The sequence below is a fragment of the Netta rufina genome (genome assembly GCF_964035555.1).
Source record: "Netta rufina genome assembly, chromosome: 1".
Lineage (NCBI taxonomy): Eukaryota > Metazoa > Chordata > Aves > Anseriformes > Anatidae > Netta > Netta rufina.
Genome location: NC_140123.1, coordinates 142,448,308 through 142,470,742, shown reverse-complemented (window position 1 = coordinate 142,470,742; position 22,435 = coordinate 142,448,308). Strand labels below are relative to the sequence as shown.

At 52.8% G+C, this 22,435-nt stretch overlaps 1 protein-coding gene and 1 pseudogene across 2 annotated transcripts in view; one reads left to right on the top strand and one right to left on the bottom strand.

Moving 5' to 3' along the window:
* Window positions 1–22,435, bottom strand: part of CACNA2D4 (calcium voltage-gated channel auxiliary subunit alpha2delta 4) — a gene marked incomplete at both ends in the record, with an annotated part of 112,839 nt that overhangs the window by 5,276 nt on the left and 85,128 nt on the right. The window contains 9 exons of the mRNA XM_084303707.1: window positions 1,457–1,477; window positions 2,602–2,657; window positions 3,628–3,680; window positions 5,228–5,303; window positions 6,037–6,107; window positions 9,372–9,434; window positions 10,313–10,357; window positions 11,640–11,654; window positions 12,735–12,796. Of these exons, the coding sequence (XP_084159833.1) occupies window positions 1,457–1,477; window positions 2,602–2,657; window positions 3,628–3,680; window positions 5,228–5,303; window positions 6,037–6,107; window positions 9,372–9,434; window positions 10,313–10,357; window positions 11,640–11,654; window positions 12,735–12,796 (462 nt within the window). The remainder of the gene's footprint in view (window positions 1–1,456; window positions 1,478–2,601; window positions 2,658–3,627; window positions 3,681–5,227; window positions 5,304–6,036; window positions 6,108–9,371; window positions 9,435–10,312; window positions 10,358–11,639; window positions 11,655–12,734; window positions 12,797–22,435) is intronic.
* On the top strand, window positions 3–990 carry LOC311219965 (annotated as a pseudogene). Its single transcript has 2 exons — window positions 3–270; window positions 505–990. The product of its transcript is annotated as an uncharacterized misc_RNA (transcript).

Genomic DNA, 22,435 nt, shown 5'->3' with positions numbered 1-22,435 from the left:
GTATGAAGGAGAAAAAATCTGCCACTGACAAATACAAAATGCGGATTTCAGTTGATTATCCTCTGTGCGCTTTACCATGCAGTCAGAGAGAAACTTTTCTGAGCTCCAGAATTCTAGAAATATTCCTTTCTAGGCTGCGTGCCTTGGCTGGAAGTATTTTGGGCTTAATTGAAGGCCTTCATATCTGTGGTGATGTCCATAGAAGCAGAAGCCCTTACAAACACAGAGGGAAAAGAGATGCTGAGCAGTGAAAAAGCTGTGGCAGCAAACGTCTTCTCACCATCCCTGAGAAGCAGATTTGCATGAGGCGTTCAGTCTGAATCAATCGTGCCCATGCTCCAGCCTCGCCTTTCCAGAAAGCACAAGAATTTGGGAAGCAGAAATAGGAGCAGTGCTGCAGGGCCGGAGGTGCACACAGCAGGGGTGAACATTAGATCCCCGACTGTTAATTCCTCTGTACATAACCTCAAATAAACATACATGTATACTTAGTTTCTCTCCCAGAAAATGTCTCCTCGCCATACGTTTTGCATTCGGCAGCCTTGGCAGGCAGTCAAGAAAATGTTAACATCCCTGGCAAAAATCTTCAGCCTGTTCTTAACAACACGTGCAGCCCGTTCCTTCCAGCCCCAATGGTTTCCTTCCACCCTGCCACTCCCTCCCCCATGCATGGACCCTTGGTTTTTCATCCACAGCCACGCTCTCCTCCTCTTCCTCTCCATCACACAGCAAGGCACATTCCAAGTGTCTATTTCTCTATCTCTGTCTCACACATACGTCTTGCTGGGCAGAGAGCAAACCAGCAAACACGAGCTAGATATGGAAACAGTGAGATACAAACACAGCCGCAGTCTGGACTCTGTCTGGAGGGATTTCTAGCTTGCCTGCAAGAGTGGATTTATGAGCTACAGCACATACTTATCAGTTAAACTGCTTGAAAGTAATTCTGTGTTATCCTGGAGCTGGGCTGGTATTCATCAGAGGGGCTAAGCCATGGGGTGTGGAAAAGAGGACTTAAATTGCCTCTGAATATCTGAAGACGACAAGACCCAAACATATTTTTCTGCAAGAAGGCACAAGTTGCTTGTGGTTTTGGTGTATTGCCTGAAAAGATGGGGGCAGCCAGGAGCTGGAGTGAAGGCCAAACCATGTTCCAGTGGCTAAGAGCCCACCTGTGCTATGGCCACGAGGGATGGTCTTGTTTGTGCCTGCCAGAGGCTGGTGCGTCCCTTCTTGTGTTGACTCCTCAGTGACAGACCTTCACCATCACCAGCTCAGCCAGCTAAACCAGCAACAGCATCTCCTCATTCCTTGCAGTGTGGGGAAATAGAGCCAGGCACTGCCATGCAACCACAACATCCTACTCCAAGTTCCCCAAAAGGCGTAAAATTGTCACTCCTAGCCCGGGATTTCTAGCTAGATGCTCCTCTTCTGGCTACACGGTGGTTCTACTTACAGTGATGGAAGACAGCCTTGGCTGGAGGCGCAGCATGCACACACACACACAGTGAAGATGGAGCCACGTGGCAGTTTCACACGATGGCAGCACAGCGAAGAGATGAATTGGCATGCAGCAGGCATGGAGGTGATGCAAGAATGATGAGGAAAGCACAAGAGGAAATGGTGATGAGTAGTGTAGCAGCAAGAACCCCCTCCCTTTCCTCTCACATCTCTAGCAAAAATTAAATCCAATTGCAGCCATCCAGCATCTGTAACAGCTCTCTACAGGGACACCATGTCTGTCCGTGTCCCTCCTGTGCTATTGGAAGCGCTGTACTTGCTCATCTCTCTCTTCCTCACTGATTTCTGCATGGGGACACTCCCTTCATCCTGATGCAAGTTAAAGCAGCAGCCAAGGCCACACAGAGGAGATCTGCAGCTTCTAGTGCCATGTCTGGAGAGCCTCTTTGGAGGAGCTAAGTAGGCCGGACAGCACCCAGGCACTGCGCTGGCTCTCTGACTACAAGGACTTTCTGCTCTCTGAAAACAAGCGTTTCCCTGTTGCACCAGGAGGACTCAACCCCCTGTTAGCAGGGAAGGGTCCTCTGTGTCCACTCAAAGTGCAGTTAGTGCTGAATAATTAGCGAGGAAGAAATAATTACGTCTACACTGCTATGTAGATGTGCAGTCGTCACCTGTGCCTTAGGGTCACCTCCGGGCCACTGATGTCCCTTGCCTGTAGGAGCACGTGCCACCACCTTCTGACTTCCAGAGAGGGCCCAGTGGGAAAGCAAAGACCCTCAATGCGTTATTTGAGCCATCCAGCACAACTCAGTGGGATGGCTGCAGGAAAGGATGCAAGGAAGCTGTTCTCAGCTGAACCTTACAGGCTTTCTGGCTAGCTTTCTGGCTCAGAAAGAGCACGCTCTGAGCTGCAAAAGGCTTCCCCCTGATGGCTCTGCTGCTTGGGCAGCTTGAAATGGGGATGGGAGGGAGATGGGTGGTGTTGGGAGCTGGAAGCTGGTGTCCAGTGCCCACAGAGGGAGATGTGATGGGCTGGCAGCTTCCTGCACGAGGTTCGGCTTCCCCACGCAGTTCCTGCTGCCACCGGCAGCTGTGACACTCGCGTGCTAAGGGGTGGCTGGACTCCCGCGTACTCACCGTCTGCCAGGTTGTCGGCGTGCCAGAAGCTGCTCATGTTAAACTCCAAAAGGAAGCTGTCAAAGGAGCAAGAACAGAGGATGCTTTTTCAGCAGCCGGGAAGGGTGCAGGTGGCAGGGAGATGGCTCTGTGGCCTGGCAAATACCAGCTCTAAAATGTTTATTGTGGATTTTCAGGCAGAGGAAGTCGGAGAGCATTTTTTTCCCTTTTTTTTTTTTTTTTTTTTTTTTTATTTTGGTTGCTCAGCGTGACACAGCATGTCTCCGTATCATGGGATCTATTCTGTGGAATAACTGAGCGGGCTTTTTCACGACGGACACACCGTCTGGGTACCTCACCAGGGAAGGGATGAATGTGGCAGCCCCGGAGGCTGAAGCTGGATCCAGTCGCTGTAGAGCCACCCGAGTGGGCACAGGCGGCTTGCAGGGAGCTGGCACTAGCTGCAAGGCACGCTGAATGATGCTGTGCCAGTAAGCTCACAGCCCAGGATCTGGGGCTTTTCAGCCTCTCAGGATGAGATGCTCAGGGTCAGGCTTTCAGCCTGGGCCCAGCAAGCTGAGCAGCTTCAGTCCCAATTTGAGCTTGGTCCTAATTTGAGCTCTTACTCTCATTTCCCCCCACAGAGTTTGAAGTGAGCCTGAACCCAGGGCTCGATCCAAGGCATTCCCTCCCCTCCCCATCTTCTCCCCTGCCTGCCACTCAGATCTGAGCTTCCTGGCTCACATATCGTGGGCGAATGAGACAGGGAGGAGGACTTAGCATCGAGGACCTGCACGGGGCCTCCAGAGACCCAAGTCCTATTTCTGACTCTGCTTCTTTGTACTGAGTGACTTCAGGTAAGTCCCAGACCTGCTCAGGGCCTCTGCATGTGTGAAATGGGAATAGTAATAGCTTTCTGCCTCCCAGGAGAGAGGCACCGGGCTGGCTGTCACAAAAAGGCTGACAGCAGTGTCCTGCTCATGGCCTTCTCAGCTCCCACCCCAGCCGGTCTGAGCCTCCCAAATACCCGTATCTTTTTGTACTCACATGAGGAAATCACTTATCAGCCATTTCACTGCAGCTAGAAAGGCATAAATTGGCTGGAGAACAAAAGAAGAAATGAGGAAATGAGAAGAAACACCATAAACACCATAAGGACCTGGTCAGAAGGTTTATAACTGTTAGGCAGGACCCCACGTTTCAGACCAATTCCCTCCACTACTCAGAGCTCTCCTAAAGACAGGCTGGAAATTCAAGGTCTGGGCATCACTGGAAAATGCTCAAAATACATCAAAAGCCAGCGGAGCTGCCTTGCTGCTAATAATATTTTCTCACCCCTCCCAGTCAGGGTCAGGGAGTTTATCACAAATGCGTGAAGGACTTTGAAGATGTAATTGCTCGATGAGTTCTCTCCAGTATGGATGACCTTGAGAGCTCAGAGCAGGAGAGAAATACGGCTAAATGGGACACCACCAGTGCAGGATGCTTTTATATTCCAATTGCAAGTGGTGTTTCTGGGACAAGCTACAGCATTGTCCAGGAGTTAGTGCTATCTGCTATTGATTGATTACACTGAACTGTGCTTTCATCCAGCTTTTCCTCGAGATGGCACGACTTCTATCATTTTTCTTCTTTTCAGCTACAAATTGGAAACCCAGCACAGTCCCAGGGCCAGTTGCTCAGCAGAGGATCCTGCTGGTTCTTCTCTTGGTAACCATGGCTAAGTTTCATCTCTCCCCCTCACAACTCACACCCATGCAGCCTCGAGCCCAAAACACAAGGCACAAGAGAATGTTCAATTACTGCTAACTGGCTTATCTTCAACCAAAATAAGTCAGCAAATAGTAAAATGCTTGGGGATGTGACTGATTTTTCCTTTGAACAATGTACGTGTATATATAAAAATGGACTTCTTCCTTTTTGAAGATTTTGCTAAGAGGGTGAAGAGAGAGGTGAAGTTTGGAGGTTCACCCTTTTATTCTCTTCCCTGCTCACCCGGTTTTGGTAGCCCATATTTTTTGACTTTTTTTTTTTTTTTTTAGTAACCAAAATTCTCAAGGATATGATCAAGCAAGTATTTTAATTAATATCACATTATTTTATCTATCCAGATTCAGTATAGCCATTGCCAAAACTGAAATATTGTTAAAAAAAAAAGTGAAACATTATTAAAAAGGAATATTTTCTCGAAAATTCTTTTCCTAGAAAAAATGATGATGTCATGCCATAAGATATGACTCTCCCTCTTGGGCTGCTGAGAAAAACTACACCCTGTGCAAGTATTTCTGCTGATTTCAGCTGCAAGCTGGTGTCACAGCTTATAGCTGAAGAAGCCTGGCATCGTATGGTTCCTGTCCTTCTGGTCTTAATCACAGAATCACAGAATCACAGAATTTCTAGGTCGGAAGAGACTAATTTGCATTAAGATCCTACATGCCAATAAAGAGCCAAATTGGAAACCTCTGTCGGTGGCCACCACTGCCTCAGAAACCTGACTTGAATGAGTCTGGACTTTCCCAGCACTTGAAGATAAACAACTATGAAGTTTTTTGGGTGGATATGCTACACCATAGTGCTGGGGATGTCCTAAAAGAAAGCCTCCACAGACAGTCCCAGCAGGGAAGGCTGGGTGCAGAGAGATACGTACACTGAGCAGCGGCCGGGCACCGCTGTGGTGGTGGTAGGGTATCTTACACATTGCTTGATAGTCATACATGGTCACCCTAGAAGCAAAACAAAACAAGCAAGCAGTCAAAGGCAAGCAACACAACCACCTGTGGGGCAACACAATCACCTGTGGGGCAACACAACCACCTGTAGGGCGCCCATGCCAGCCTGTACTGCTTTTTCCTACTTGGGCCCGATCCTACAAAAAGGTTTCTGCGTGGAAGAACTAATGCAGTGGCCTGCTTAAATGTGTCTTGTCTGTTTGGCCAGGGCTGGACTGTGAAAAGCGAGAAATACAGGCCCTGGATTAATGCAACTGGGTCAGCACAGGAGGAAATATGTCCCTAATTACAGGTCAGGAGCGAAGCAGAGTCTGAAGTTGAAGAATTGTAATTGTATCTACCTCAAGTCCCTCTAGTTCCTAATTTCAAGCCATCAAAAATCTGAATTGTCTTTTGACATGCGCTGTGGGGATGCAGTGGGGTGACCAGAGGTATTTTAGGAGAGAGAGAAATGTTCTCTTCTCAGCCAACTGAAATGCCAGCTCTGGAGGCCTCTCAGGCAGCCTCTCCTGGAAAGGCTTTGCAGGTGGGAAAAAAACAGGGTATGGGGTGACGATGGTCAAGCACATCATGGAAGAGGGTGGGCATCTAAAGGAGCTCTGGAAGCAAATTAAGTGCCACATGTGTCCGCTCGTGCATCCTGCCCTGCTTACAGGAGGAGCCTGATGTGCTCTGCCCCACACACCAGCTGAGGAAGGAGGAGCACAGAGCAGGGACCCCCACTTACTTCTTGAACATGCCCATGTTCAGCAGCTGGGTCATTACTGAGCCATCCACTGCACCAAGAAATTTTCCAGTCTGCAAACACAAGAAAGGGAAAAAAAGAAAAAAAGCAAACAAAAAAAAAAGAAGCTGTTAGGCATAAATTTTCCAATTTTAAAGTAAAATTTCTCTCCTGCTCCAGCTGCTCCAGTCTGTCTAGAGGCCTAATACACACCCCAAATCCTACTTACATGCCTGCATTAAAAGTGGAGTTTGTGGCCCTCTGGACCCATTTATGTTTTGGGGTCAATAACCTCAAATACAGTCCCAACCCTACATCCAGGAACCACTGCTTTAGAGACTTCTTCAAACAGATGAGAGTTCTGGCTTTCCCGATTACTAAATCATGACAAATCCATTACAGAATTTCTCAGAATCTGCTAACTCCACTGCCTGGTTTACAAGCAAGTAAATAAAATACTCATAAATAATAAAAATTTAGATATGAGCTGCCGTGTCTCCTCCTGGCTCATGGGGCTTGTCACAGCAAATAGCTCCCATATGTGACAGAACTGTCCATGCAGTCTGTGGGGACGTTTTACTGCTCCTCAGGTAGGTCCCCAGTCATTTAGCATGCATTACCAGATGTCAGAGGACTTAATTTTTTCGGGGTAGGGCATTTCCACTGAAAAAAAACACACACGCACACAAAAAAAAGTAGGCAAGTTTACCTAAGGTCATATGGTAATCATCTACCAGTAGCCTGGCATGGATACGAGCCTCTTCCCAACAGGCCTTAGAAGGTGTTTCACTGTATAAATCAGTACATAACACCAACTCCCCTTCGAGCCAATTCCCCTGGGATTTTAATCATCCCAGGCAGAACTGAAGGGGTCTGAGCAATCGTTAACTTTTCTCACCCCTTATCTCACCCCTTTTCTTACCCCATTTCCACAACCCCTACTCAGCTTGGTGGGATCTTGGTCTTCTAGGTGCCACACCACCCCTTGTCCCTGGAGTCCCACCAGAGCAGAGCTTGCAGAAAAGCCCTGGAAGATGCCCCAGGGAGAAGGCAGCAGTCCTGAAGCTTTTTGGGAGCCAGTTCCCCATCCCAAAGGGTCCCCAGAGGGCAGGGAGTGGCAATTAGCCCCATGCAGCATCACTCAGCTTTCCAGGCTATGGAACACAGGCTACTGATTTAATGCTGCTGCTGTCTTGAATTCCCTACAGGGGTTAGGAGTCTGGACACTAGTGGTGCCACTGGGAAATAAAATCAGTAATTGGATCAAGATAAAGAAGTCATTTGGGAAGAAAAGCAGTGGTGAACTCTCCAAGGTCAGGGGAGGTAACAGCTGGAGAAGATGACAGCGCTGGTGCCTGCCCAAACATCTGATCTCAGGGGCATGTGGATAATGTTTGTAATTTACCCAAATCCACTATAATGCCACGTTTCTGCTAGTCAGATCTTTCAGAGATAAGCTTTTTGAAAAACAAAACAAAACAAAACAAAACAAAACATTTTTCATAAGATGCAGGAAAAATAGACAGAACCCAGGAGGGCGATGCTGAGGATGAGCAGTAGTCATGGTGCCTGAAAGGTGCAGTTGCCTTTATCTTTGGACACGTGATAGGGCTCAGTACAGCACCTTTGAACATGCCATGGAAGTCAGTGGACAAAACAGTGACTACTGACCCATACTGAACATGCAGCAGGACCTGGCCTGCCAGAGTAGGGAGCCAATGTGTATTTGCAGTATTTCTCTTCCTTACTCTTCAACTTTTATTTGCTTTTTTTTTTTTTTTTTTGGCACAAGAAGTCATTGACCAGGCACTTTTACTGAAATATTCGCTGTGCCAGGCAGGTCACCTTCCTGACACAAAAGAGACTGGTTTTTCCTTGCAATGTGCCCCCTTTATATGTCTGTACCCCCCTGCTGGTACCATGGTGCAGATTCACTTTGCTTTGTGAGCCTCAGCAGTGCCCGTTTTGGCCTCTCTGAACTTACTGTGTAGTGTCTGCAGGATTTACAGTCTCAGTTGCTTCTTCTGCCAGCCTGTTATGGGTATGCTCACCAAGAAAAGTTCAGATGTGAGACTGTGGGACTCGGAGATTTTCATTCTAAAAATCCTGTTTTATTCCTCTTCTTTCTTTTCTGTCCCAGCTCCTTTGAGATCAATGACGCTACTTCACGTTCCACTCATAACTACAACCTCTTGAACAGCCTCTTGTGAGGGACCTTGCTACACGTTTTTTGAAAAACTGAGATATGGTAGGCCATTCATTCTCTGTTACCATTTTTTGCCGACACTTTCAAAGAAGTACAGCTGATAAGACAGATTTTCTGCCTTTATAGGGGCTGCACTGCTTGTCCCAATCACATCCACCAGGTGTTTTATTATTTTATTTTTAATTACCATTTCAACTTGTTTGTTTCATTCTGAAGTAGGTAATTTCTCACATCACGTGTACTGCCTTTTAGAAATACGCACACTGTATTTTTTAACTCCAGTGCTACACAATTTCACTGAAATTCACACTTCTGTTTGGACCAAAATGCTTCATTTTCCATTTGCTCTGTAAGCCCATTCTTGCCATTGACATACTGCTTTGTTGTTTATGAGGCTGTTCTCACACGCCACCTTTTGACATCCAAATCCGTGGCATTTCATTGCTTTGAAATGCACAGGTTTGTGCTGCATTTACCAGAGAGCAGAACAGTACAGCTAAACCACGCAGTGACCGGTGGTGTTGATTTTGCCCAAGGTTAACAGGGTGTCTCATCATAAACTGCACCCCTTTAGCACTACAGGGCTGCTCGTGGAGGCACTGGCAGCAGGAAAAAAGGAGGCAACTTCTGTTGCTCATATTTTTATTAATATTCTGAGTAATTTTCCTTGCTCATTTTACCTCCACGAGTCCACTAAATGCCCCAATTCTTTAGGTGTACTCCTGTTTCCAATTTGCTTAAATGATGCCATTTTCACTTTCACCTTTGGCATTTCACTGTTCCCATCCCCTCCACTTCCTTGGCTGCAGAATGACTGTTCCAGCTTCACTGGGGCTCAGAAGCGCCACTTCCCTCCCTGTCCCTTTCAGGTCGTGCTTGCCCCCTGGGGCTGCCTCAGATCATCCTCAGTAGCATCTGCAGTGAGGGAGCGGACTCTGATTTCCTCCCAAACTCCTTCCTGACCTAGGATGTGCTGTCACCGTGCCTGGAGGCGTCCCCTCACCACGCAGCTGAGTTTCATCGTGCCCTGGCCACCTGTCACACCAGTGCACCTCACTGGTTTTCACCAGCTCTGCTGTGTTATTCAGGAACACACAGAGTACCCTCCCCTCCTTCTCTTATGCTCTCTTACCTCTGCAGGTCTTTTGGAAATGAGTATAAAGCCATTATTATCAATGAGGAAGCAATTCAGAACCTGTGGAGATGAAAGAGAAGCCACATCAGAGATGGCACAGCGGTGGCTTCCGCTGCGCACTGCTGTCTGCAGCCTCGGCCCCGGCACTGCCACGCCTCGCCCCTTCCCTCAGCTAACACAGCCTTTGGGCCGTTGATTTTTCCCTTTCTGCTTCAATTTTGAGGTATTTAGCTGTCTGTGACAGAGACGGTCTCTAGCAAATGCCAAAACACATTTAGGGAGACATCCTGCAGGCAGTGACAGGGCATTTGGAGAGCACCCCTCTTTAACAATAAAGTATCAACTATTTTCCACCTTCAGATTTCAGAGTTTTATAAACACTCATGAAATAAACATCTCTTCTGGTCTTACCATTTTTTATTTTGTTTTTGGAGCAGGAAATGGCGGCACAGAATTTAGATGAAAACCTTCAGGCCTCACAAGTAAAAATCAGGACCCTAGATGAACACAGAGGATAATTCTCTGGGGATCGCACCATCAAGGGCACGGCATCTCGTGTCCTGACTATGCCCGAGACATACAGGGCAGTGGCATAAATACAAAGAAGGGTGTCCAGCACACGTGTCACACTGCCAGCCAGTCTCTTTGGCAGACCAGCACACTGGTGGGCCCGCCTTAAAAGAGATGGACTCTCCTTAGAGTCCCTGGCTGGAGTCCACATGTCACTGCTGGGCTCAGCTGACATCTCACAGCTGACACTGCTTCTAGGGATAGACCTAAGCTGCAGGTTTGTCTCAACAGCACGAGGTCCTACCCTAATAGTGCAATGTTTTGAGAGATGAGAGGCAACACCTGATGTCTGGGGAGAAAAAGGCCTCCAGCGAGCAGGTGGTCAGTCAGCCCACCACAGGTATGGAGGAGACATCTGGGAAACTTACCTCATCCTGGCAGCTCAGTGGGCAGGCACCATCCAAGGCACTGCACTGGAAAGACAAAGCAGAATCGAATCACGGCGTGCTCCCATCTTACATGCTCCCCTTTGGGGCTGCTCAGCAAAAGCGCCCCGTAAAGCCCTGCAAATTCGCTGGCATTTTGAGCAAGCCAAGAAGCAGCCCCCAGGTCGGCCAGGCAGTGCCCGTGCACGGTGTCTGTGCTTGGGAAGGAAGGATGGGGGCAGCAGCCAGCTCTCCGGCTCTGCTAGCAGAAGTTACTGTGCTCTGGCAAGAAAACAGCACGCATTTCAGCAGCTGCCAGTATCTGGTCTGAGTACACGGCATGGTCGTTCGGATCAGGATTACTCTCAGGCGGGGATTTTTTGCTGTTGTTGCTGCTGGTTTCTTTATTCTCCGGACAGCTAATGATAAAATAGGATGTGAATGGTGCTTGTGCAGCCCCAGGCACCGTCCATTTGTTTCATTTAGGATTTGGGTACTGGATTTGACATCTGTTTCACAACACTGAACCGGGTGGGGACAGGAGGGGTTAAGTGGTGAGTAACACAGCCCTTCAGGTGCTCATTGATTTTGTAATTGTTCTGGGTTTGCGGTGGCTGCCCGTGTCTGTCTCTTTGTGTTATTTCCCAAAGCTATTTTCCCTGGCAGCTGAGGAAAGGAAGCTGACACACGGTGTTGCCGTTTCTGTACATGGGGTCCCCTTCCTGCCAGAGGTTTCCCAGGGTCAGGGGAGGATGCTGACGCGTGGCACAGCCTGCCTGCTCTCCCCCACAGTCCTTTCTTCCTGCAAAACCCTCACGCAGGAGTCCCAGCCCCCTTCTGGAGGATTCTGAATGCAAAGAGGTGAATTTGCCATTTCAAACCACAACAGAGCCGTCACTCTGAGTCAGGCTTTGTTTTTCATTTTGAGTTTTGCAGAACAAACTCGGTATTTTCAGGTTTCCATCCCCCCTGCTCGATTCCAAAGGAGGGTCAGTGATGGTCAAGGCTGTCTGCAGTACTGCTGGTACTCCAGCTTGCTCTTTGAGGCTGGAGGGAGGATGTTAAAACACATCCCTCTGCCCACAGATGCAAGCACAGCCTTACACAGCAGTGGCTCTGGACTTCATCCCCAGTGGGGTCCTTCCTTCGTCGAGCAGAGAAACACGGCCACAACGAGGCAGCATTAACTCCCCGGGGGTTCACACGTACAGCCTGCAACAGGCTTGGGCTGCCTCCAGTGAATGTAGTCAAGGGACAGTGCCTGCCCCGTGCTGGCACACAACCCCACAACCACAAAGCGATGCCCCTGTCCCAGCTTGTGCCTACTTACATCGGTGTCATTGGGCTGGGGATGGGGGTGCAGCGTGGACATCCAGAGCGGCACGGCACGGCACGTGTGGCAGCGGGAGAGAGGAAACAAAATCTGTTAGTCACCCTCCATAAGGCTGTGGCCACATCCTAGGAAGCCAGGCAAGGGATTTTTTCATATGAACACCTCTCAGGACCACGGCATATAGGCACTTGGCACACCAGCCTCCTTTCTGCTCCTCTAATAAGCATCCCCTGTTTCAATTAACACCTGAAACAAGCCTGCGCGTGTGTTTGTGTGAGAGCTGCCTGGGCATGGCCCACGGGGGATTTTTATATTTAAGCTAAAAAGGAAGTCTTGTAGCTCAGGCGGTGTTTACGTGAGGTCCCTCTGCCTCCGTCCTGCCAGGCTGCCTCCTCCTGCCACCACGCTGGATGCTCTGCCCCTGGGAGCATCCTCCTGCTCCCCTGCCTGCACAGCCCCCATCTGCTGCCACTTCCCTCTCCTGATCACCGAGAGCTGCTTCTGCCCTGTGCTGCTCCACTCCTACCCACACCCAAAACCAAAACCTCTGGGGAAAGCCCCCGGGTGGTAACAGGACAGTGCTTCACCTTTCCTGCCTCTCGGACCAGGGGGCTGCTGTAATTATTCCACGTCTCGTGGTCCAGCAAGCATTCAAAATTAGCACAGCACTGAGAGTTTATCCCCGGAGCAAATCATTTTTATTTTGGCAAGCTAGCAGCATTTCGTTACCATTACCAAGATGATAAAAGAAGGCAGTAGATTTTTTTTTTTTTCCCCCGTGTGCCCAAAATTTCAGATTTCCATGAGGTTTCTGGAAGGCTGACCGAGCACAAGCATATTTCCACAATTAAATGCCTCGTATGCAGCGGAGCTAATGCCAGGCCAGGATGCTGACGCCGTCGGCCCAGCTTTTGTGGAGCAGGCTCCCAGCTCACGCAGCATTTGTGCCACCGAAGGATTAGGGAAACGTGTGACTTCCGACTAATCTACTTGAGAGATCTTTTAATATGAGTTTCACTGCAGCCCTCCCTCACCAAAATGGCACCGCACGTGATGTAACACAGCATCGACAGTGACCGCTGGTGCTCCTACCTGTTGCATGGCCGCCCAAAACTTGCGTTGGAGTAACTCCAGCTTGATTTGCACACCCACCGCTACGGGAAATGAAAGGGGCAAGAGAGAGAGGGAAAGACAAACACGAGTTAGGAAAGGAGGGGCAAAGATTTGCTCGAAGTAATGGGACGGAGCTGCGATTGCGACCTGCTTCCGAGTCAGCAGTGAGTCAGGCTGCCAGGTGAGAGTCAGAGGTTTGGCAAGGCGGGGGGGAAGTGGGCACTGACTGTACCCAGGTGCTGACACCTCCCTCCCACTGAACACGACGGAGCTACAAACACATTAACAGCATCAGCAACACCCCCGCACCCTTCCCCCTCCTAAAAATCATCCGAAAAAAAACCAACCCCCAAAAAACACACAACAAAAGAGAGAGCATGGGAACTTTCATCTTCGTATTTTGTGGATTTGTCCAGCCAGAACTGACTTTTTGGCTCATCCCAGGCTCATCCACACAACCTGGTGTCAATCAGACAAAAGTAGGGCAGAGTGAGGAAGGGGTTCGAAAACCCGCCTGTCTCAAGGGGAGACTGCAGTGATTTAGGCTGCTCTAAAGCCACTCCGAAAGCACAAAAATATCAATGCCCCTTGATGGCTGGAGCCGCTCAGGCCCCCCATCCAGCCTCCTGCACGCTCCTCTCTGAAAAAGTGCATGTGTTTCTTAATGAAGAGTGTCCTAATTTCTCGGCTTAATTTCTCTTCTATTCCCAGCATCGTGCTCTCGAGGCAAGGCACAGCTCCACACCAGCAGGAGCCGCGCAGGGTCTCCCTGGCCGAATAACACAGCAATTCCCTGGGTCGGCTGCCTGCAAGCACAGCTCATAACCAGGGCAGTCGTGCGCATCCCGGAGCGGTGATGGGGAACAACAGGGCTGCGTGTCAGCTAGGTGAATCAAAGAGCTTTGCAGGAATTACAGCCTCGAGCAGGACCTCGAAATAGCAAATGCAGTGGCAGTGAGGGAGAAGAGGAGGCACAGCAAGGAGAGGTTTGAGCCCGTTTTCACAGCCAGCAGTGCTCGGTGGATGAAGCGTCGCTGGTTTCCGCAGGTTTCCTGGCCCCGGCCAGGATCGCAGCCATGGTGCAGCAGCCCTGCCTTTGGTACCGGTGTCGGTGTCCTTCCTGTCACGTTCCCATGGCTGGCATGTCTTACGAAATCCCAGTCACTGGCATGCTTCTTATCCAGCCCTCCCTGCTGTAGGATGGGTCTGACTGCCTGTGAGTGGGGGAATTATTGCATACAGCTGCCTTGCCCTAAGCCTCACGGGGCACCGACTGGACAAGACACAATGCTCACTTGAGATTCATCTGTAGCTGTTTCCAGGAACCAAACAAAAGGAGAAAGTCCAGCCCTGGTGAAGATTCACCATCTCCAGCGGGGCTATCACAGCTCGGCACGGTGCTCTCACAAAGCAGCAGTCCACGACATGGTGCTGATGCTGCTGAGACCACCGAGATGCACGGCATCTGATTTGGTACCTAGCTTTAAATAAATTCACCACGATCCTTTCTAACGTCCATGCTCCTCGTGTCACTGCTCTCTCTGAAGGGTCCTTAAAAGCAAAGCCGGGGGCTGTTCTGACGTGCAGTCAAATTTCCCTGGACAACACCCGTCAGAGGGAACCATGGCAGAAGGATTGCCCCACGCTCCTTCTGGTACCATGGCTCCATGAAATTATGAGTGGCCCCGGTGTGCCGCACAACAGCGGCCACAAAGAGGAGACCACGGCTGATCGTTTCATTCCCACTACTGTGCAAACGACCTGTGCGACCGTAGCTCCCCAGCAAGGCAAGGAAACACGAGGCCAAGCTGTGCTGCGTGCCTTGCATACAGATCTGTCACTACACAGATGAGCTACCCAGACCTGTGCACGGCTTCCCAGCCAGTGCCACCCGCCGCACTGCCGCAGCCGCCTTCCTGCGGGGTCGCCCGGCGAGAACAGCCTCCCCTCCACCTGCTCGTGCCTCCGACGAGCACGTCTGCCTCATTAGCTCATCCTCTGCTTGTCTCTCGTCCTGTCTGCCTTCCCTGCCTCGTCTCTTTGATTATCCATACGCTGTCCTCACAAGGAGCGTTCCTCAAGATTGAATTCTCCGGCCTGCCGCATCGCACAGAGGCGTAACAAAGAGTTGCAAGATGACACCCTGCGGCCCGCTTATCAAGATGTGCCTTGCCATTCATAAACCTGTTTTTGTGGATGTTTAAATAAGAGCTGCGGCGCCAATGAAAGGACGTGCCAGAGCAGCAGCACGGCCCCACCGGCACTTGTCATTTGCATTCCCTGCTCCCTGTCTCTGAAATATTCCCCTTTTCCTGCTCAAGCCAGCAGTGGGGCTGCCCCTCTCAGTCTCAGAAACCCAGGAAACATGTGCCTTAAACAATAACTTCAAGACATTAAAAATAGCAAAAAGCTGAAATCCGAGGCAGCCTGCCTCTGCTACTGAGCCACGCAGGAGAGGCAGCTGAAGTGGCTCTGCAAAGCAGTAATTCTTGCAAACGCTGGCTACCGAGGTCCTCAGCCAGCAGGAGAAAGACAAGCGAGGGGTTTGAGTTCATCAGGGCAGGCTGCGGGATCCTAAAGGAGAGCAGGGACGCCTCACAGAGGCCGTGGCATGCACTGGGGTCCCTCCTGTGCCCCTTCACCAGCGGGCAGGGGATGCCCCTGGCACTGCGGTGAGGCATCGTGGCTGAGCAGCACACCCAGGGGAGCGCAGCACAGGTGTAAACGCTCCCCTCTCTCACCTGTTCCCCTCCCTACCAATATTCCCTGCTCCCTGCCAGCATCCCTCAAGTTCTCCCTGAATCCCCAGGCCGGGATGTGCTCCATCCAAGCGCGGTGGTGCTACAGCAGCCGGGGCAGGGTGCATGCAGCCCGCTGGGGTGAGGTCCCCGTGAGATGCGCCATGCCTCCGGGGCAGGGATGGGAAGGGGGTCCCGCTCCAAACGCCCCACGCTTCCTCCCCTGCAGGGTTCCCTGTCCCTGTAGGACACGCGGCAGACACAGCGGCGCATCCCTTCGCCCGCCTTTCTCTCCGGGCTCATTGTGAGCAGCCATCACATCAGGAGGGAGGCGGGGAGGAGGCAGTCCGGCTCGGCTCGGCGGCTCCTCTCCAGCCTCAGCGCCTGGGAGCAATCTGCCCGGCGAGGGGCTGGGGCAGCTCCCCCCTCCCCAGCACCTCCTCGCCCCCCTCGATCCCCTCGACCCCTCCGGTCAGCGGGAGAGGGAAGGGAGCAAGGGGGGGAGGAGGGAGATGGAGAGGCTGAAGGCAAGCGACCGCTGCTTCCCCAGGATGGGCTGAGGGAGATGAAGACCTCCCCGGCCCCTTCCCCTGCCCGTTGAGGATCGGACCCTGCCCGCCTGGCGGGGTGATGCCTGGGCACCCTGGGTGCACACCGCGGCTGTCACAGATGTCCCCCCGGCCACCGCTGCCCTGCGCTCAGCCGCTCCCGCCTCTCGCTCGCCTCCTCTCTCCCCCTATTTATTATTTACAGGGGATTACAGCCCCTGGCCCACGCCGCCCCCCGAGCGCGCAGCTCCTGGGCCCCCTGCGTGGGCCGGCCGGCTGGCCAGCGAGCCAGCGGGCTCGTGCCAACTAGAGCCCTCCGAGAGCTCAGCTCGCCGGGGACTTGCTGCTGGATTTGGCTTTGGGATTGTACAGGGTTCGCTGGAAGAGCTGCCCGTCTCTCAGGAGGCTCCGTCGCAGCCCGGGCACGGTAAGTAGCGCCGTCTCCCCGCCGTGTTTCCACCCCAGTGAGAGCAGGGGGCTGCCCATGGGGAGCCAGCAGCCTCCCCGGGGAGGACCGCGAGGTCCTGAGTGCGAGGCCGAAGGGCAGCAGTCCTCCCGAGGCTGCCGGTACTGGTCCCAGTCCAGTTCCAGGGTGGGCAGCTGGAAGCAACTTCCCCCTGTTATGAATGGCACCGGCATCCCTCGCCGGGGCTCTGGCAGCTTGGGTGCAGCACACGCGATGTGCTGCGGTCAGCGGGTACCTGACAGGTCCCTGTGAGCCCTGCTTTTTGTGTCCCCCCCTCGGTGCTGTGGGTCCAGCACAGAGGGTGCTGCTCACCCGAGCTGCAGTGGCTCGGCTGAGTGTCATTTAGGTCTCAGCCGTCTCGGTAAGAGCAACCTAAAATGGAGAAGGGGATGGGGAGAAAACTGCATAGGTGACGGGTCCAGCGGTCAGAAAACAGGTGTTGGGGTGAGGGGGTGTGCATCCGTGTGAGTGTGCATGTGTGTGCATGCAGGTACAATTTCACAGCCGAGGCTCACAGACATCAGCACAGGACACGAAGGGAAGGCTGCCCTATCACAAGCAGAGCCAAAAATAAGTCCCCATGCTGCTTCCAGAATCCCCGCAGGCTGAGCGTGTGATTTCTGAACTTTCGGGAGGAAGGGGGGGGAAATGCAGCACAGGGAAACTTCGCAGCCTTTCCCAGTGTTGCCACAGAGGGCAGATCTGCCTGGGAGAAAAGCGGGAGAGCTGCATCCATCCCGAAGGAGCTGACGTGGAGCCTCCTACAGATTTCGGCTGAGGCGGGGAGCATCTCCGCGAGCGTTAGGGTGTGTGTCTGTGCCTGCACACCACGCGTGCACGGACACGTGCACACATCCACCCCGCACGGGGCACCCTGCCCAGCTCATTGCTGCCACTGCATCTTGTTCTGATCGAGGGGGACGTGTAAAATCAGCCCTGGGCCAGGCAGAGGGGATGCCTGGTGCTCGCTGCTCACGGCTGAGGAGCCAGGCCCCAGGGCCACAAGGTGCAGCGTCAGGTAGAGCCGAGGTGCCAAGCCCAGCGCATCCCTGCTGCCAGCTGCAGGCAGCGGGGCACAGCACCGCTCTGTGTCCGTGCCTGATCCGCCAGCGAAGGATGGCGAGAGAAACGGAGACCTCGTTTTGACACGCTAGGAAGGGAGCACGGAGGGACTGGTCACGAAGCAGGGGCCGTTTCTAGCAGCGGTGAGGAGGGGGTGCCTTGCCGTGGTCACGGAGCGTTTCTCCTCTCAGCTTTGCCACTTGGGTCTGTTTCGGGGGGAGGCTCTTCCGCTAAGCGCTCGGGGCAAACAACATTTGCAAGGGAATTTATTCCACATGAGCACAAGGCTGGAGGGAGCTGTCTCCCCGTCAGACAGCAGTGCTGCCTCTCTTGGTGCAGCTTGTCCTCTCGGAGGGATGATGGCAAACCTCAGCAGAGGGGCGGTTTGCAGGGAGGGAGGGGGGAAGCCCTCTTATGTAAGTCTTGCACCGGATCAGAGCTTCACCCTTGCCTCCAGCCAAGCGAGTGCCACATGCTAGCAAGGTGTACTCACAGCTCGGGTGTCTCCATCCAGCTCCCTGCCCATCCTGTGGCTTTCCTAACCCTGACGCAGGGCTCTCAAAGCTCTCCAGAAGCAGAGCAGCCTGCTGGAGGCAGGAGTGCCACCCCAGCACGGCAAGGAGGGGAGATCCAGCAGCAGCACAGGGGCACGAAGGCAACTGGGTGGATGCACCCAGAGAGAGGCAGAGGCTGGGTATGTGAGCATGGGACAGCAGGGGAAAGGCTCAAGCCCATGGCAGGGTATTTCTGGGCAGGTCTTCGGAGCCTGTTGCGGATTTAAAAGAGGGCCCAAGCAGCTTCCCTCGCTTGCCATCTTTGGTTAGGAGCAGCTGCTCACAGTGCTTGACATCTGTCCCAGTGCCGGGTGGCTGGAGCAGGAATTCGGATGACCATACTGGGATGCTCCTGGCAGCACGACACGAGGAGCTGGAGCCAGCACCCTGGGCTGCTTCTGTCCCTGCTGCAGGCTCTCCAGCACCAAAACACTTCGTGATGCATACCTGGGTCCTGCCGGGGCTTTGCTGGCTGACAAAAATGCTTTGTGTGGCCCCAATAGCAAGAAGCAGCATTTCTTTCCATATACCAGCTCACATGCAGGCTGGATAGGCTGAAGGGAAAGTGGCTCCTTTCACCTGTGAAGTGTGGGTTTACATAAAATATGGGTTTATTCCCGCTGCAAAAACCAGCACTTGAAAGTTAGGAAATGTCAGGATTCGGGGCAGGGCTGCAGCCCTGACTGGTTTGATCTCTCCTTATTTTCACGGGGCTGATCATTCAGGGCACGGCGGTGCTCAGGGGGTGCAGCAGGGGGGTGGTTATCTTTTTGGTGCCGAAGCGCGTGCCTCTTCTGTTTGTTTACCGCCTGTCATCCCAGCCCCGCAGGCAATACATCAGCGTGCAGCGTCTCGTGGTGCTCTGAAGATGCTCGCTGCTGTAGCTGCCTCCTAGATGATGGAGAATTTGTGAGGCTGCTGAGGCAAGAGGCTTGTTTGCCTTGCTGCGGAAGGGGAGAGAGGCTTCTCCCCTCGCCAGCCCGTGAAGGAGCAGCAGGTGCAGGACTCAAGCGCGGGGCCTCTTGGCTCTCAGTGCCACTAATTCCTTCAGACCAGTACCAGTTTGCTGGCTGGGCTGCCAGCATTTTGGAAAGCAGCTGTGAGCACTCAGCAGTTCTGCAAAATGGCCCCTAGGGTCTCGTGCTGGGCACCCGCAAAATTAGGAATGTGCAGACCGTGGCCAGCTGCCAGCTGGGGTTCAGTATCTTATGGTGACCATACAAAAATAGCCTTGTTTGTTACCACATCTTCATTGCTGGCCCTAGTATCACGCGTCGCTTGCTCTGAAGACATTGCCCAGGCTCAGCAGGCCCTGCAGCACGGGGCTGTGATGGGTGTGCTGGCCCAGACGCAGCCGAGGCTCCTGGCTGGGCTGTGAGAGCTGTCACCACATCTCGCCGAGCTGCGGGCAGTGTTCCCGGCTGGCGCAGAGCCCAAGCGTGTCCCAGCGAGCCTCGGGCACCCCTGGAGCTGCGGGCAGCACGCTGGACCCTGTGCAGATTGCAGGGACCTTTCAGGGATGCCCCTCGTGGGTGCTCTGGGAGGGTGATGGGGGATGGTGGGGTAGGGGGAGAGGAGCTCCTGGCTCTCTCTGACAGGCAGCACCACGGTGCTGGGGCCGTGGAGGCAACCAAGGGAAACAGTGCTATGCAACTCACCGGGGTGGCAGCCATCCTGCACCACCTTGGCTTCCCCACCGGGCACCATCTCAGCTCCCAGAGGGAGAAGTAACAAGAGGCAAACACCGGGAAGGGCAGTGCTCAGGGGCCTGACACATTTCGGCACAGAGTGTAGGAAAAAAGGCAAAAGCAGCTCCTGGGCGACTGCAGACAGGAATGGCAGCAGGTCAGTGGGTGAGGGACACTTCGCATGCTGGTGGCTTGCAGAGCCTCACCTGACCATAGGAACTGGGAAGCAGGAGGAGAAAGGCCGATGTTTGGAGCACTTTGCTCCAAATAAGACTTAGCAGGTGTCTTGGCATCGATCTGGAAGACCTCTGATTTGGCACTTTGGCTGTACTGGGGGACAGATGCCTGTCTCTCCAAGGACACGGCTGTGAATGGAGAGCTACTTGGTAATGAAACCTGTATTTTCCTACCTGGCTGTTAAATTGATGCACTTCCATTTACTACTCAGAGCATGTAAATGCATCTCTCACCTCAGACAGGCTGATGCCTTCCCTGTTATGGATCTGTAGCCCCCTTTGACCCTAATAAGAGATCCGAGGAGAACTCAGGGTCATCTCAAGATTTCTGAACCCTCGGAGAACCCTTGGCAAACATGGGCCCATGCTCTCCTTCCTGAACACAAGCCAGAAAAAAAAAATCCACGCAAGAAAGAGATGAATTTTGGTTCCCAAGCACCACCCAGCTAAGAAGTGTGAAAGGGATCTGCGTGTGGGGCGGGGAGGGAGATGAGCAGCACCGAGCGGGGATTCTCCCACCGAGCCACCTCCTCTCCCGCAGCCTGTCCCTGGGGCACGCCACCCACCCAGCACCCAGCCGCTGGGGAGGCTTGGCAGGAAGGGGGGGAGGCATTTTAAATGCCAGCGGGATGAGGGATGCTCGTGGGGTGTAGGAGAGGGGCTGGGAGCCCAACTGTGCCTCCCTCCGATGTGCTGAGTCGGGAGTGGCCGCAGTCCTTCTGCCAAGGGCGGTGTGGAAGGATTAAGGGTCTGAGCTACCACTGGCCACGGGATTAACCCCTGTAGGAAATTAAAGTTGTAGAGAGGGCTCTTCGCAGCGCAGAGAAAAACTGGGATCTGGATTAGAACTGGCAGAGCTGGTGACAAGCCACCACCCACAGCCAACTGTTCCCGGCTGGATCAGAAAATGTTATCTCAGCCTTCATGCAGAACCCCCCCCCCTCCACATCCCGCTTGGTTATCAATTTCTGCCAACAGCGTGAGAAGAACAAAACCATGGCTCTGTGGCAAAAAAAAAAAAAAAAAAAAAAGAGGAAAGAAAAAAAGAGGAGGAAACTGGGCAGCCAGCTCACGTGTCTCTCCTCTGAGCCCCCCTCCCACTCCCGCTTCCCTTCTCATCTGCCTCCGTGTTGCTGAAGGAAGCAGGCACGTGGTCTGTCGCGTTCAGCAGTACTCAGGAGATGCTGGCACACACATGGCTGGATTTCTTCCTCTCAACTGCCCCCTCAGCTCTCCTCCTGCTGCTGCTCCGGGCCTCCTCCATATGCCGCGCTCTCGCTGTGCTGGGACTTTCCTGTCACTCTCGCCTTGGATCTCCCGGTCTCCCCACCTGCTTGCACAGCCTCCCAAGGAATCCCACTTCTCCGCAGCAGTCTGGGTCTTTCCCACCAGTGCTACCCCCTGCGATGCTCCCTGCTTGCTCAGAGGCTTCCGGGAGGATGGATGCCCTTGGGATTTCCAGCCCCTCTGACCTTTCCCTGCCTTGTTATTGCACGTTGGCCAGGGAGACTTGGGATGCAAATAATGTTTCCAGGCTAAGGCATGGGGTGAGGAACCAAGACACCTGGCTCCTCTCCCGATTTCGGTGCAGCCCAGACAGGCAGCTTTGGGGAAGCCCTGTCAAAACTCCTTTATTTTGTGTAGCTTTGCTAAGCCCTACACATTCCTGCAGGATAGGAGAGCATTCTCAGGCTCATGTGATTCTGTGCAGGCACCGCACTTGGCAGCTCTGAAAATCTCGAGCTGGGAACTGATGGGAGCCCACGATGAAGTATCAAGGGCTGGGCAGCTGATATTTCAGACAGCCAAATTCAGCAGTCATTTTTACTTCTAGCACAGTTTACCCCTACATGAAATGGGGATGAAGTTGACCTTTCTTGGCAGCGTTTGGGGAGGGAGTGTTGTTGTTTTTTTTTTTAACACCAACCGCATTTGCATTTCAGAGGTGCCTACACATTGTCATTTCAAAGATCAGAAGCTTTTCGACCCCTTCACATCGCAGGGAATAGGGTGGGGTTTATTCACACCGAGTCAGGAATGTGGCAGCTTCCCTTACCAGGCTGAGTGGGTTTTGCATGCTTTGTACTTACTTTACAGCTTTCTGTGTGAGGTGTTTTGCTTTGCTGGGATCGATCGCTGCAAGTCAGATGGCACCGTTTCTTGTGCAGCTGGGTTTCTGGTGCGAATTTACAATGTGCTTTCCATTGATTGTGACAGCGCAACACTAATAAATCCCGAGCACACGTGTTCATAAATCAGCAAGCCTTGGAAGTGAAGCCCCCAGCTATTTAGCTTCCAGGCTCACTTGGGGCAGTGACACACGCTGTGCGTTTCTGCAGCGCTGCTGAGCCTGGCTGCCACGTCTGGGTGCTTCTTTTGCAGTCCAGA